Below are 16,525 nucleotides of genomic sequence, written 5' to 3'. Positions count from 1 at the left end.
CACAGATGATTTTGTCCCATTCCAACAAAGTCAGTACAAATTCTGAGTTTAGTAGGTAGAGTAGGTAAGAGAGAGATGAATGTTACATGAATTGGTGCAACATTAGTAGAAAGATTGATTTTTGCTTTTGGCATGATCATAAAATTATCAAGCATAATCACAAAGTTTACTGTTGGGTGTGTTGTGGGAACGTCACCAAAATCAGATGCAGTGCAGGATTTTGGCACATGTACAAGCTGATGTATGGTGTTTCTTCTGAAAACACAACATGTGAAGACAAGGGAAGCATTTGCATACTCCAAAAACCCCCAAACAACAGTCTCACTATCATCCATAAACCTCAGACATTTTCTTTATATGTCTGTATTCAGCTTTTCCTCTCTTTTGCTAATGAATATATCCATAGGGACATAAAATGAAAGGTTTTGTTTTTGATGATTTTATTTAGTGTGTTCTAAGACATAGCATTCATAGGGTCAGACAAAATATCTCACGTCATACCTTCCTGACTCTTATCTTGCTACTTCCTAGAAAGGTCTGTGCAAAAAGATAAGGGTACGGTAAAGGTTGAGAAAATAACACAACGTAAGATCTCTTTTAGGGGAAGCAATGTAATGTTTCATATACTGTGTTCAGTCAGTATATGTATTTACCCAGAGAAATAGTTCAAAATATCTTCCAGTTTCAGCTTTTCATCTTCAGCATTGGAACCACAGCTGATAACAAATTATGGTTTATTCAAGCTGGCCAGTCATCGTAACTGGGAGGGCTGAACAAAGACAGGTTTGCAGTCAGCCTAATTGTCATTTTGGTCCGTGTAATTATTGTTGTCAGCAAACATACTTGCGAGCTGGCAAGTCTTTGAATTGCTGATCTGTGGCAGAGAGAAGAGGTAAACATTACCTGAGCCTACAGACTAGGAAGTGAAGTCACACTGCAGAAAGGAAGCACCAGCTTCCCCTCTGTTTTTGTTATATATAAAAAAAAATAATTAAAAAATGATTTTACTGGCTGCGAATCCTATAAATTATTTTGGGGGCAAAGTATGTTTAAAAAAAACAATCTGTGGACAAAATGTTTTTTTATTTGAAGACCCAGACTATTCCAAAGACTGTAATACTGAATGGTGGAGAATTTTATTGTCCTCTCTCGGCACTGTTTCTGAGGCTTTTACAATCTGCCAAGGATTGGAAATATACACCCTGTGCTTTGTTCAGCTTCTTTGGTGCCTCAGCCATCTTAACAACCACTAATATAAGAAAAAGAACAGGGAGGACCTTACTCTTAAAACGACCAGAGCCAAAATCAGTTCTTTTCATTATTTACTGCCATTTGAGGTGCCTCAACATGTCTGTCAATAAAATAATGAGGTGAACAGAGTTTGTCTCCTCTACATGCAGTGAATCTAAGGGGTCCTTGAGGTGTTTTTAAAGATAAAAGGTTTATAAAAGAATAATGTTTAAACACAAAAAACAATATTAAAAACTTCTATTCAACCTTTTTTTTTAATCAGGCTGGAAATAATAAAATAAATAGAAACCCTCTGCGTCCACCTGGCTTTTGGTTGAATAACAGACTCAGTTATTCAACATTCCTTCCCGTAACAATTAAACCAACTCTCAAGAAAGGTCTGATTTGCATTAGAATATAAATACCACAAAATGCCCTTTCATTCCAGTTTGTTGCTTGCCTGTTGGTGAAACAGAACAAGCTATAAGTACCGTAATAAACCTCCATTCCATCAACAAGTGTGAGGCACCGGTGCAAGATTGTTCACAATGTAAGATCTCGGGCCTTTCATGCTTGGTGGAGTTACTTAGTGGCTTGAAGCGGTGCAGGAGGGGGGTGCTGGGGTTAAGCAATTAGTGTGTGAAATAGATATCCTCTGCTTTTCCAGCAGCCAGCCCCACTCTGCCCCGAGTACAAAGTGTTAGTCTGTCAGCAGTACCTTGACAAGAGGAGAGTGCTCGCTGTTGTTTGTGCTTGCCTGGCGACCATCTAGTCTGATTATATGCTGCAGTGACTGGAAGGGGGCTCTGTACTAGCTGTGTCATTTCTCTCTGGTGACTCAGAGCTTTGAGGAATCTATAAAAGTCAAGTTACTTTGCACCTCAAGTTGTTTCTTCCTTGTGGTTTTAGCATTAACACCTTCTAGAACAGTAGCACTGTTGCAAAGCCGTATTTACCAATTTGGAAGACATACCTGGCTCCAACACACTCAACAATGGAGTCATTACTCTGTGACATTAACAGTATTAGTGTTTATTATGAAAATTGTAATGCACATTTTACTTTATCATAGGTTTTGTTTTTAAGAATGGTTTACACAGATATAGCCAGGCTATTTGTGTTACTTTGGCCCTGAATATGATATGTTTGATGAGATCAGTGGAGGATGAGCCTCAAAGGGGAAACAGTCATAATAAAATCTCACTGTAAAATACAATTACATGATAAATAAATATGTTTTTCTCTCTGTTTTTTTTTCATATCAAATTGTCTTTACAAATTGTGCCTGTGTCATAAGAACAATCATTTACAGTGGTTACAGCAGAATATTTACAGTGTAGTCAGGAGGAATGTTACATTTTTAACAAATCTTAAATTCTACATCCATCACAGTTAGCTATTTGTTTTAACATAAAACATTGTTAATAGACTTATAAGTGTGTATACAAAGAAGTGCAGCTTCATAAATAGCTCGAGAACCTTAAGACGGGGAAGAAGCATACATTCACCATTATTAAAAAATAAAACAAAACAAAACACTTTTAAGAAACTCAGCCTACACCTTAGACATGGTTGTGCTAAGAAAATATTCTTTGCTTCTTTGTGGGCAAAAATGTACACTTGAAAAATCAGGAAACCCAGCTGTCATAAACAGTGATGGACTGTAATTGGTGCATGTCTCTAGTTTTGTGCTTTGCATATATTATCATTACATTTGAGCATCCACTTCCTTTGAGAAACCCAAAAGGTTATTTAAAAACACTTGCAACTAGTTTTGAAGGTATTTCAGAAACAAGAAGATTACTGTTCATCTGGATTAAAAAAAAATCTTGTTCATTGAGCAAAACAATTTTTTTAAACCTATTTTAAAAAATCATTGTAGATATGTAAATTGATAAATATTTCTGATGATATATTCTTTTAATTTTGGTAAATGTACAAATTGAGACAGGAGGTGCTTCCTTTAAGATAAAATCTTTTTCTGTTAAGGAAATACTTAAAAAAAATATTTTTCTTTCTACAAAATATTAGTAAATATAATGTAATTTCCATTATCCACAATCATTTTATTATAATGGGAACTGCGAGAAGGCCAAGGAAACATCCTCACAGTGCTTTTTTTGTTGACCAATAGTCTAAAACCCAGACATTTATCATACAAAGCAAAACCTTACATTTGAAAAGCTGAAACAAAAAAATGTTTGGCATTTTTGTGTGAAGAATGACTGAAAAAATAATGGCTGATGATCAACTGATTGTTTTGATTTGTTTAGTTAAATGACTTTCACGCTGCATAAAAGATTGCAAGGGATTTATCTTTCAGAAAAGCTGATGCTTAGCAAAGACTTGCTAAATGTAGTGATAAGACACATGACAGGCACAGACTAGGGCTAGCGCATACAGAACATTAAATTGCAGGGTCAACGGGGTTGTTCAAACATCTGTGTCCAGTGGGGGAGGGAAGTCGAGACATGGTGACAGAGAGTCTTGACTGTGTGTGGAGCTAATCCCAGTGTCTGAGTCTGTGTCTGTAATGTCTAGAGGGGACAGGCTGTGTTTGAGTTTCACTGTCTGTGAGATGCTGCACTGGGTCTCACTTTTCAGCGGGACAGGATTGGACTGCTCCTCTTCTCCTCCATCCCCAATTTGCAGTGAGCTCAGGTGGGCAGCCAGCTGCCAGCACTCCTGATCTTTGGAGACCAGCGTAGCATCATAGTACTTCAACTGCTTGTCTATTTCTGCACCTTGATTGTGCAGGGACAAACCAGTAAAGAGGCTGTGCTTCAGTTCCTCCTGCAACCTCTCGAGTTCAGAAGTATAGAACGATTTGTCCGTCTCCAAGGGAATCCAGGAAGCAGCAGTGGCTCCTTCCTGTTCACTGTTCTCATATTTGCTGAGAGGGAAGTTGGCCCGCCTCAGCTCAGCATCAATATCCTGGGACAGCTGGAGGATGAGCTCCTGGTGCCTCTGAACCTGCAGTTCAAGCTGTTCGACTCCATCGCTGGTATACAGGTATTCCTGCAGCTGCTCGTTGCTGTGCATCTCCAAACTTTGACCGCAAGCCTGAGCCAGTGGACTCTCAGACTCAGCTTCCTTCTGCTCTTGCAGATCAAACTGCTCGATCTCCAGATCCAGGTCCCTCATGCGTTGGATTTGCTCTCTGATAGTGTGGTCCTGGTTGAGAATAAGCTGCACCATCCTATCGATCTCGTCAGAACCTGGGGAGCTCTTGCTCTCCTTGTGAAGCTTTTCCAGCTTCCGGAAAGCTTTCTTCACCATGCGCTTTTGCCTCTCCACCGGCACAGACTGGGTGTACTGAGTGCGACTGTGATCCCATCGCTTTGGCTTGGCCCCCTTGGCTTTTCCACCCTTTTTGGCAGGCTGACTCACAAAATCACTGGTTTTGACTAGAATAAACTGAATGAAGGGTCTCTGGTCACCCCAAGCATACCAGAGTCTCAGGATTCTGGTGAGAGGAGGCAAGGCTCTCTCAAAACCCTTCCACCGCTCAACAAGACAGAAATCTTTGGTTTCCCCATGCAGGAGTCGCTTGCTCTCTGGGACTGACTTGTGATCATCTAGTAATGCCTGAATCATATCTGCACATGTTGTGTGTTTTGTTACCCCACAAACAACTTTCTCCTCATTGCAGACAGTAACCTGAATCTCTTTTCCAACCACAGGCTCGGCATCTTTTGTCCTAGAAAAGACAGAAAAAAAAACGTATACAGTAATTGTGGCTTTGGGATGAAACATAATAAGAGTCTTAACCCCTTAACATACAGGTTTCCCCTTAAGTAGCTTTAAGGTTGTTAAAGTCCATTCATGCCACACTGTCTGACAGTATTGTGTCTAAAGCTCTATGATGTTTACATTGAGTACAATATTAAAACCCAAGACTCCATGATTTGTGCATCATTTTCTACACATTTTACCCAAATTCATTTGCAGCATTTTTGGTATCTTTGGAAACGTTTGGATCACATCAACAACAGATGTCCACAAAACACATAAGTCATCAATTTTGTGTAAAGTGAGACAATTGCACATTTTTAGACTGTGTTTCATCTACTGCGATCATCAGGTCAAAATTTCAATTTGTTGAGTAAATGCTTGCTGACATTCCCATCAGCCTGGGCTGTACTTTGTGTTTTGTTTAGCACGTCTTAGCTAGCAAACAAGCTAAACTAAGCGAAACTCACTATGGTGAACATGGTAAACATTATACCTGCTAAACACCAGCATGTTAGCAGAGTCATTATAAGCAAGTTAGCATGCTCACATTTGCATTTACCCGACTTACTCGGGCAGTAGTGTGCCTGTAGATTCTTTGTCTCATTGACCTTTCTTTAGATAGCAGACAGTAGAAAGGTGACAGGAAATGGGGGAGAAGGGAGGCCATGCAACAAAGGTCCCTGGTCAGGCATGAACCAGGGATGTTTAGATTACATGATCAGTGTCTTGAACAACTAGGCCACCAGGACACCCCAACAAAAAAAACACGTTACCCATGACTTCACCTTAACCTTGGTCAAATAACCATGTTTAGAAAAAGTTAGAAAAATGTTCAAATGCTTCACAAGCTTCTTTACATCAGCAGTTACAGAGCTGCATTTTGAAGTACAACAAAGACAGTCTCCCACTCATGCTGTTGGAGTCATTCCGCTATTCTAAGTAGTATATTTTCTCAAATACATCCTACTTTGATGGTTTTCCATTAGGTCAGTGAGCAGAAAACTACATTCACCCATTTTGTGCTCCCTAGCTTGATTCTATTAGACTGTTACTCATCGTCTTAGTCATCAGAGATGATCACTTAATGGTTTGGTTCTAAGCTATTTAACCTCAAGGCCCTCATTACCTTTTTGTATGGACCGTAAAACTTGCTCAAAAATTGACCTCTGATGGACCGATGATATCCATTTTTTATGTGCTTAATGGACCACCGGTAATATCCAGGACCTAATATCCAGTCATTAAATGATAGGCACCGGCAATGCAGACATCCACAATATGAACAAGTAATCAAATAAGTAGATAACATTGTCAGACATTTCAATTTGATTTCAAGATAAAGAATGATGTATCATGTAATCACTTATATGAAAGATAAAATGTATTCTGCTATTCATTTGATAAATTAGGTTAACTCTGATGTACTGTAGGTGACTGCCAAGTTTCTGTCTCAGTAAATGACTCATAGTTAAAGTTAAAGCCTACAGTGAAAGCAAAAAATAAGCGATATATAATCCTCCTGTAATTACAGACAGTTGAATCTCAAAGAAACCAGAGAAATATTATCCATACAATATCACAAAGAGACAAAAATTGGAGCTCCTCCTTCAACACTCAACTGCAGACTGATTTTTGAGGTCGAAAGGAATGTTGGCCTGTGGTTTTGCAACCAAACAGGCAATAATTCATTACACTGTTAACAGCAATATATCAGAATAATGTGCTTGTAATCCTGGTTAATGTCAAGTTTCTACTGTCCACAAAACGGAATCTCTAATGACATCATTGAGGGAGTTTAGCTGTAGGTCAGCAAGAGACACTTGTTCACATTATCTGACATAAGTGGACAGAAACCACAAGCCAAAATGGTGTTTAAACAATCTATATCTATTCTTTAAGCCAACAATCTATATCTATTCCTTAAGCCATATCTTCCAGTTTTCATTTCAGTTCAAAATGAAGAGAGTGTTACATTCAATGATTAGTGTACAAAAGCCTTATCTATGGTATATTTACAAAAGAAAACCGATTAAAATCAAATACTATAGGTGTTCAGTCTGGCTATCAAATGTAGAAGTTGTTCATCGCCTTGGAATGTAGTAAGGGTTTAAGATCTGAACCTTGCATCATGTAGCAGCGGTCTTTATCTGAGGAGATAACCTTGACTGTGGCTAGCATTAATCTCTGATCATCAAAAGGGTGGGTGGATAAAAACACACATCCTCTAAAGATGACACAAATACTACCAGCATACTAACACAAGTGAGATGTGAAAATAATTATTCAAACAGGAGAACTTGAAAATGCTGCATTATCTTGCAGTTTGCTGTTTTTACAGTCTGATACCACTATGTTTTGGTTCCCACACAGCATGAAAACATACAACTGGAGCATTGTGTAAACTGGTGGTGAATAAGGTCTCAGGAATGCGATACGTATGTAACAATGCAAGAAGCTGGTTAATGGTTATGGAGACACTTAGAGACAAGCAGGGCAAAGCAAATACCTGAGCTATGTGCAGGCCAAACAAATCCAGCACGCCTCCGGCAATCAAAGACAACGACCACAACGTCTTTGACAAGGCCTAAATAGTTGTACCTCACTGTAATATGTGGGTGGAAGGATGGATGAAAGAATAGGCAAAAAATCAGGAAAGGAGGGAAGAAAAACAGGATCAGGGCACTATAACTGCACTTTAATACAATGTGAAGTACAGATATTTCCTACAAATATTAGCACTGGTTTAAACATGTGACAAACGTGTCTATGGTTATATCTGAACGTACAAATGAATAAACATACCACAGACAATTGGGTATTTCAGAGAGGGTGACCCAAGCCCTCAGCTGTACAGGAAGAGGGTACAGCAAGGCAGGGAAACACCTGTATTTGTCCTGGGCTACAATCACCATGCTCCGACAACATCCTGCCACCACAGTTCAATGGACAGAGGGAGGAAGGGGAAAAATGGATTCCATACTGATCACCGTGGTCTGTTTTTAACTCGACTCAAATGTGAATGAAGTGTTGACAAATTTATGACTGTGGCAGCAATATCCACATTTCATCTGCCTGGAAAAAAATATCTAGCAATATTAAAAATAAACTTATGTCCATGATGAAGTATGTAAACATTTTCTCAGATGCTAAACTGCTCTGGAGACCAGTATCATGTCAATGATTTATGATTTTTAAGAATCCTAAGTAAAAAAAAAATTACAAATAAAAGAAAATGGGAATTTAGGCCCAGTTGCACCTGTACGAGGAGCAAGTGGCAACAACAACAGCTTACTGTGATATATCAATCAAAAAAACTATCATAGCATACTATTCTGTAGGCCTTAGCCCCTCCTTAATGGAACAATGATTCACATAACTGCCACCAAGACAAATTAAATGAAGAAAATTGGATTACAAAAGAGGTACTGGAGTATTTTTTTTACTTTGCACTGTTGTAGATTGAAAGTCAAATTCCTTGGTGGGAGAAACATTTTATTTTCTGAGGACAAACATTTTGATGGTGGCATCAGTCCAAAACCCCTAACCCTCTCTTGTCAACTCCCTGCCAGGACAAACACAAATACTGCACACACCATTGGGCTGACTGCATCGCAGTTAATATGTTCATAAGGGCTGTCACTCTGGGAGCCATTTGATATTCATAGCTTGGGATTTGGCTGTGGTTCCAGATGCAACAAATGGGGGTACCCTCATAGGTCACAGCATTGGCCGACAAATGACACTGATATTGTGATAAACTCAAACCTTCTGACTGGAAATGTGCTAACAGAATAAGTGTGTGTGCGTGTGTATGTGGGATGATTAATAGAAATATTTAAATACAAAGTTCTTGTCATAGTGAGGACGGATGCTGCGCAATGAATAACACAGGACGGGTTAGACCTCAACATTTCACACTTGAGTGAACCCAAGAAACCTGAGCAAACCTGCTTGACCGCAGTTTGAACTTAAAAGCTGAGATACCCAGTGGGAGGAAAACATATTTAAATTGTATGAATTTTTATGCAGTTTTACGTTTCTTCATGGGCCGATTACAGCTCCACGGGGTGGCATGGCTCTTTTCCATTGTAATACTCGTAATGACAACCTTGTAGACATTAACAACTCCCTCTGTGTCATAAATTTGCAAGCTACAAGTTACCACAGAGGACTACATGCTGGTGGTTTGAACAAGTCATAACAAATGACAGAATTATAGCTCTCTGGTGTCTCAGCTTGTTTTCTCAGATCAATAGATATGATAAGGTGATGCAGATATTCCCAGCAGAAACAAAGCTGTGGTAGCATATACAGCAAAGATATCCTGTAGCCACTGCTGTCATCAGTTTCTGATTTTCTTGCTATCGAATGAAAAATTAAATAACTTTCAGATTAGTCTGGTGGTGATACAATTATAGGTTTGCTCTTTCAACAAAAAAATAAACCCGTGCTCAAAGTGCAGTAAAACCTGAATTACACTGTAAATCATTCCTGATGGCAACTCTTGTTTACCTCTAGTGATAGCCAGAGGTAGATGCTTATGGTTTTATTGCCCACATTTTAAGATATCAATATCTGAGATTACTGCTGCCACCCCAATACAACGATAGTAAATAGTCATTTGTTTATGGTGGTCACATTCAAGAATCTTTTTTTTTTTCATTTATATAATTACATTATACTGATAAGTAATAAATAAACACAAAATGTGGCTGAGGCTAATTCAAACTGCATTGTTCTTGGTTATATACCAGAGTATTGGACAAATAAAAAATGTGACTTAATGATGGATATATGGAAAGTTTCATCCTGGCAAGAAACATCTCACACCTGCATGTTTGTGCTAAATTTAATGACAATGTATCTAGTCTGAGACATATAATTTAAAACCACAAATGTCATGGTGGCACCAGAGGAAAAGCCAGTTGATAACCAAAGTTGTTCAATGGCATAAATCCAATAGTTAGTAGAAGTGTGGCAAAAAATGTAGACACAATATCTCTCTCTGTGTCTTTGTTACAAACTATGCAAACTAAACAAAAGCTAAGTGAGAAAATGTTTTCTTGTTTTGATATTTGGGTGAACCAACCCTTTAAAATCAGTTAAAAGAAATCTGAGTGTCTGCCATAGGGTATGGCACATCACATTACAGACACATGACCTTTGCATTGTTTCCCATATAGTAAATGTTAATAACATCAGGCCATAAAACTCCGTTCAGGAAATGCTAATGCATTCTTTTCATCTAATTAAAGCAGCTCTGTTTTCAGGCTGACCACCACACAGCTCGTAGTTTACCCATAATCCTGGAAAATGTTTCATTCGCCCTGTCTGTCATAGAATGTATGGAACCATAGAGGGCCATCATACCATTTAACTAAAGTTAAAACAAATGACCAACATTGAATTAAGGGTACACAGACTGTAGCAGAGAGACCCTGGATGCTGGAGAGGAGACACTTCCTCTTACTCTTATCTAAAAGAGGATGAGGGATTGGGGAGGAAATAACATCACTTTTCTATCTGGATATGTTGATATCTGGGATGACTCCCTCTGTGATAGGCATCTGTGAGCAAAGACACAACACACACCCTTCCCTTCGCTTCCCTCCGCCTCTGAAACCACCCACCCTTCTTACCCACCGCTCCAGCAGGTCTGTGAATCACCAAATAAGCTTTTGCTCAGTGAAAATAAATGACTTATTCTCTTTTTAACACAACTCAATGCTTTCATTGTATTCTGTGGCCTGCTAATTTGTGTTAACTGAACAATTTCAGCTGCTAATTGGTCATGTGCACAATGTAGTCATGCTGTAATTGTGGCTAAGAGCAAGATTAAGTGGAGGTGGCCACTACATTGCTTTGGTAACATATGTCACTGTCTGGCAACCATTACATTTCAAACCTTTTGAGGCCTGCATGTGCTCTTTCACTATAGGACAATAGTACGACACACAGGACTCCCTGATGATGCACTGTGATCCTTTGATGGTAAAGAGTGTTACAACAAGTGTTGTCAGCTGTAATTAACGACACATTAAAGTTTTATCCTGAAAGTTTGTGTCAGGTTTGATGGTTCTACTGACTGCAACTCCACATCAGCTTCATCTTGTCACTCTTGAGCAAACATCCAGCTCAATGTGTCAGCACGAGTAAAAGCGAGTCTATGAAATCAAGCGTTTGACATATCTACAGATCTAAACACTTGAGGTAATTATAGGTGCTGCAATGGCAATTACCACACAACATGAAAAAACTAAGACATCCACTGGAGACAGCCTCAGTCAGACTGTTTGAAGTTATCAAAGATAATTCATCTCGGCTGTGCGTGTGATGTGAAAGTACATCCATTTTGCTGCTGGTGCCACTGTCAAAGAGTTTTTACAGTAATTTAGTATAAAAGCCTCTTTTATTTCTGAACTTAATCCAAACCCTTTCCGCTAAGTTTGGTGTTAAATGAGAGTCTTAATGAGTAAAGCTAATGAAAATAGTTCCGTACCCACAGTTAAAACCTTCCTGATCCTGGTCTTGGTGACATAAATCCTGTCTGCACCCTGACAAGGATTGGATCATGACCTAGATACTCCAAAAGAGAAACTCTGTTTACCAACCCTGCACAACAAAAGTCTACTATCCAGCTATACAAACAGAATTTCTGTACCAATAACAGAGCTCAGTTTGAGTGAATCTAATTTTCCCACCTTTTTAAAGCTAAGGCTGGATCTCGGCTGCAGCAAGGAGCACATCAAAAGGCCAAGCTAGCCACTCAAGGAAATTGCAGTGGCAAATTATACAAGCGTTGATGACAGGATCTCTCTCAATCTGAAGTAAGAAGGCCTCCCAAATAAAATGTATATCAAAAACAACATCTTTGCAAAATTACAGAGCAGGTGATGGTGATGATGTACAGTTAATGCACAGCACAGTGTTCTTTGACAGGAATGAGAGAACACCTATTAAAGGGCATATTTTACTCATACTTTCCATAACTCACAACAACAAGCAAGATTATACTTCTTACATGAGTGATTTAGTGAGATTTTAAGTATGTGGGAAAAATATAACTAAAGGAAAACAGTTTTTCAAATGTTAAAGATGCCCACACACACACATGCAAGACAGCTGATGTTGGTTTAAAACAATAATGGAAAGGTTAAAAAATACACATTTTACAAAGAAATTGATATTGTGTCCCTTTGCTTCTTATAGGTAACCTACGGTTCAATTTACTTACTTAAAGGTATGTTTTATGTCTCACGGTATCACCTGTTAATATAGTCTGACTTTGCATTTGGACAGTAGCTTGCAGTATCTCTCTTATATTACTGGTAAATAAGGATGTAAAAACAAAACTGCATTAATAATTTAGCCAACTTTGCCCCTTGCGCAGCTTACTCATAAATCCGATGCGCAATGCGTTGCGCGTAGTTGTCTCTCCTCCACAGTTCAACGCAGTGTTTTCCAATAGCCGAACTCGGGGAAAAGACACACTCACACATACACAGGTTTCACGTCTACAAAACCTCACTGTCATCAAATTACCTGTTTTTCAGCCGAGCTTTCAGGAAGTTTTTTCCAAACGGAGCCATGACTCAGGGGCGAATCGAAACAGACCTAGCGATCCGAAATGCGTTACAGTCCCAGCATGGCAGAACGTCGGACACTTTGTGGAGTGTTGAAAAAGTTAAGCGGTGTCCCGACTGCAACTCTGTCCGCCCCATCCGACAAGCGTAGGGAGGTGTTTCTCAGACTATACTGAGAAGTACTGGTGAAACTCTGCCCCCTTCCACCTGCCTGAACAACCTGAGAAACCACAGAGAAAAGAGACAAGATGAAAGTAAATGCTTGTGGCAATTCAAACAAAGTCACAGTGTTCAGTGAAACGTAAAAAAAAATATTCGACAGAAAACTGGTCGTTAAATATTGTAGGGTAAACATAAACAAAACCAATGAGCACAACTGTACATCAGGCTACTCCACTTACTTTTCATTGCAGTTCAAATTTCAAACTTGAACTGGAAGCCAGTGGATATATTTGTAAAGTAATATAAAAATATGATTAGAGTCTTCCTGAGCTGCATTGTAGGACATGAAGATGGGGTTTGGTAACTGGCTCTCCCTGCTGGATTCATGTGACAAAGATGAAATTCAGACATGAGAGGAATTCAGCCTGCTTTAACTCTACTCTGACTGTTTTTGCTGTTCCAACTGGGATGTTTACTCTATATTAAAAGGATATCATTCTCTGTGGGGACCAGTTAGTGTGAATATGGACAACTGAAGCTAAGGCTGATTTACATATACTGACATGACTATACTTACTTTGCGACTTAAATAAAAGTAGATTTCATGTGATGGCCTTTTTTATATTGTTACAGTTCAAAAAACCCAAGGCTACTTTTGTTATTTGTTGTTTGGGAATAAACAACTAGAGATGTTTGTAATTAGAACAGGTAAATGCTGAAATTCATGAATTAATTATGTTTGGTCTTTAAAGCCAAAAATTTGTAATTTTATAAACAGTCAAATCAGGAAGTGACTAAATTATGTACTGGCAACGTTTACTGCCAGTGGGAATGCTACTTGTATTTCATTTGATAACATTTATGCTATTAATTTTTATTCATATGAAGTCCAAACCGTGGCAACAGCGAACCTTGAAACACATAATGGACTAGGGAAGTTGCTGTTGTGATATTATTGTATGTAGACAAAATCTTCATCTATTTTCAAATTTAGTAGTATCTAAAAAGCAAGTAAGTTTATGTCAAGGATCATTTTAATTGAAGAAAAGACTGCGGCGTTGCCAAGGGGGCGACAGCCCCCATGATGCAATCACTTGCCACCCCGCTGGGCCTCTCTTGCTTCTGTGATACTTATGCATAATTTGCTTCCATCTGATATGTTTAGGAACTATTCATTTGAAGATCCAGTGTGTAGGATTTAGTGGTGTAATTGCAGATGTGCAATTTCCTCGCTTCACCCCCTTCTTCCAAGTGCAAAGGAGAAACTTCGGTGGCTGCGAAATGTGCACCAAAATGCAAATACTCTTAACTAAAGACAGTGTTTGGTTTGCCCTTTCTGGGCTAGAAAAATGAAGGCAACACTGTGGTGTTTATAGATATAAATGGCTCATTCTAAGGTAACAAAAACAATTCCTATATTCAAGTGATTATACACTAATGAAAACATATTTTATTCCATTTCTGCCATTTGATCATCTTAAATGTTACCCACTGGATCTTTAATTAATAGTAATAATAATATTAATAATAATATAATATATTTTTCATAATAGTTCGTGAAAGAAAATAACAAATGCAGCCAGCAAATTTTTACGTCACATGTCACAATCAGTTTGATTCATATCTTTAACGGGCACTTATTGGGTTTGTAAGTCTAGACAGTCACCTGTTGGTTTTAAAAGAGACATAATTGGCAAGAAAGATGTGATGTTGCACAGCTTGAATCTTTGTCGTGCATCCTCCCACCCTCGCACATCACCCCTACAGCCCGATCACTGGAAGAAGCACATAAGAAACCTCTGTGTGCATTCATGAGGTGAAATAACCAAATTTCCCAAACCTTGACGCAAAACACTTTTGCCTTGTGATGCCACAGTGACGTCTGATGAAACGATGACACGGTGACAAGACGGAAAAGAGATGGATGAAGGGGGGCTGTGTTAGTAGGTGGGAAGGTGGGTGTGGAGATGAGGAGAGGAGGGGGTGGGGGGGATCATTGGCTCTTATAAACTGAGGGAATGGAGCCCACTGCATTTCACAACCAACCAGAAAACTGCAAGGAAGGGGAAGCTTTTTTGAGGCTGGAAGAGAAGAAGAAGAAAAGGAGGAAGAAGAAGAAGAAGAAGAAGAAGCAGTAGCATATACAGATTCCCTTCGCAGCCTCTTTAGCTGTCTGTGTCTGACCCCTAACCTTATGGACTAGATTCCTCCTCAGGTGATTTCTTCAGTGTGGGATTTTTTGTTTTTGTTTATTTTCTCACCAAGATGCAGGCACAGCTGGCATTTATGCTTCTCCTCTGTTTCACATGTGGTGGACTTTGCACAGGTAAGCACTGTGGCTCTTTCAACAGGTTTTGAATTTATGCATCATGTTATGATATTATTTTTTTATTTATTGTTATCATTTAGAGTAACAAAATAGGAGTCATTCAAGCAAAGTATGGAACAGGTCTAACCATTTCTCTAGCACACAACAGGTGCATCATTTTGGTGATATTGTATATCACCAAAAAGGTAACTTAATATTCTGAATCATGGACATTTTTCTGTTTCTAAAATAATAATTTGCACTTAAAAGCTTCTTCGTAACATTGTGATTGTCTGAGTTTGAGTTCCTGGATTGAATACTGAAATGCCATGGCTGCTGACATGATTCATTCTTAAGGTGGTAACTTTTAAACTCAGTTAAATTTCTTTAAGACCATTTTCTACACAAGTTGCTTACTTACTGCTTCAGGATTTCTCTTTCAGACAGGCTCTTGTAAACCCCCTTTCCTCGATGATCCAGAGATGCCTTATTTAAATGTTTTAGAACCCATTTGAACCCATGTTCGTACAAAATTACAACACTCTACACACTACTCACAGCAGAGTAAACCATATTTATTTGTTATTTTCTGATTCTCTGATTAAATACAGGCTAAACTCAAATGCTTTTAAATCCACGAGGAGTCTATGTCCATGGAATTAGCTAAGTAAAGTCACTTTTGGTCTAGTGAGCCACTAAGCAATCAAATTTAACTGTAAGATGGAACAATTTGTTCATGCAGAGAAAAAACTTTGTATACTGTTTTAAAAATGTGTTTCATTGACATGGCTTTATTAGGAAAATAGTGTTTTGCTTCACTCTCAGGACACACTTGAAGTTCCGTACATCAGTAGTGTGTCACCTGTTGAACGCCTGTTGTGGGGTGTCATCAAAAAGTGCTTGAGATATAAATGCTGCAAACTCTTCCGAGCTCACAGAGAGGATGAAACAGCTCAAATGTCTTTCTTATGCAGCAGTCACTAAGGATTCACTTAACTCTTGATTAGATTTGCTTAAAGGTTATATTCCTGTTTCTCTTCTTACTCACAGACATCAACCAGGACCAACGAGCGCTAGAAGAGGAGCTTCTCAGCAGTCTCTTCACTTCTAAGGTATGGGGTCTTTCTTTGCACCTGTGACATCAGAGACAGAGAGTCCAAAAAGCTACAACCCACCGGGTCCGTTAGTGACCCTTCACATCTTTCAGCTGACCCAACACACAGGCTGCCCAGGTGTTCTTTCATGAAATCTGGATCTATGCTTCAGTCCCAGCTTCACATTTTGCTTGCGTGCATGCTGAGTGGGAGATAAATAATTTATTATAAGAGGCTTTTTAACTTAAATTGTTTTGATTGGAAATTAAATTAGGTTTTTTTTATGTGCACAGCAAAATCAGTATAATCAACACACTCCAGTTCCTGCAGTCATGGCCATGTCCTTTGAGATGAAAAGAAAATAAGATCTGAGGCTGAGGGAAGTTATTTAGTTGTAACCAAAAGCGTAGTAG

At 38.8% G+C, this 16,525-nt stretch overlaps 2 protein-coding genes across 2 annotated transcripts in view; one reads left to right on the top strand and one right to left on the bottom strand.

Annotated features, from left to right (window-relative positions):
- Positions 1–474: 474 nt before the first annotated feature.
- On the bottom strand, positions 475–12,681 carry rassf9 (Ras association domain family member 9). Its single transcript, XM_035665518.1, has 2 exons — positions 12,508–12,681; positions 475–4,930 (listed from the first exon to the last, which is right to left on the bottom strand). The coding sequence occupies exons 1-2, from the start codon at positions 12,552–12,554 to the stop codon at positions 3,664–3,666; spliced, it is 1,314 nt and encodes a 437-aa protein (XP_035521411.1). The 5' UTR covers positions 12,555–12,681; the 3' UTR covers positions 475–3,663.
- A 2,116-nt stretch (positions 12,682–14,797) lies between these two features.
- nts (neurotensin) overlaps positions 14,798–16,525 on the top strand; it is a 5,946-nt gene continuing 4,218 nt past the window's right edge. The window contains exons 1-2 of the mRNA XM_035665576.1: positions 14,798–15,036; positions 16,069–16,130. Of these exons, the coding sequence (XP_035521469.1) occupies positions 14,976–15,036; positions 16,069–16,130 (123 nt within the window). The 5' untranslated portion in view covers positions 14,798–14,975. The remainder of the gene's footprint in view (positions 15,037–16,068; positions 16,131–16,525) is intronic.

This window comes from Morone saxatilis, unplaced genomic scaffold, assembly GCF_004916995.1.
Source record: "Morone saxatilis isolate NCDOM2014 unplaced genomic scaffold, NCSU_SB_2.0 Contig2, whole genome shotgun sequence".
NCBI lineage: Eukaryota > Metazoa > Chordata > Actinopteri > Moronidae > Morone > Morone saxatilis.
This window is presented reverse-complemented; position numbering and strand designations above follow the sequence as displayed.

What these genes read in the sequence shown, in the direction of transcription:
- rassf9 (XM_035665518.1), bottom strand. Translation starts at nt 12,554, where the DNA reads ATGGCTCCGTTTGGAAAAAACTTCCTGAAAGCTCGGCTGAAAAACAG. An exon ending in AAAGCTCGGCTGAAAAACAG is followed by an intron (nt 4,931 to 12,507) that starts GTAATTTGATGA and finishes TGTCTTTTCTAG; the next exon opens with GACAAAAGATGCCGAGCCTG.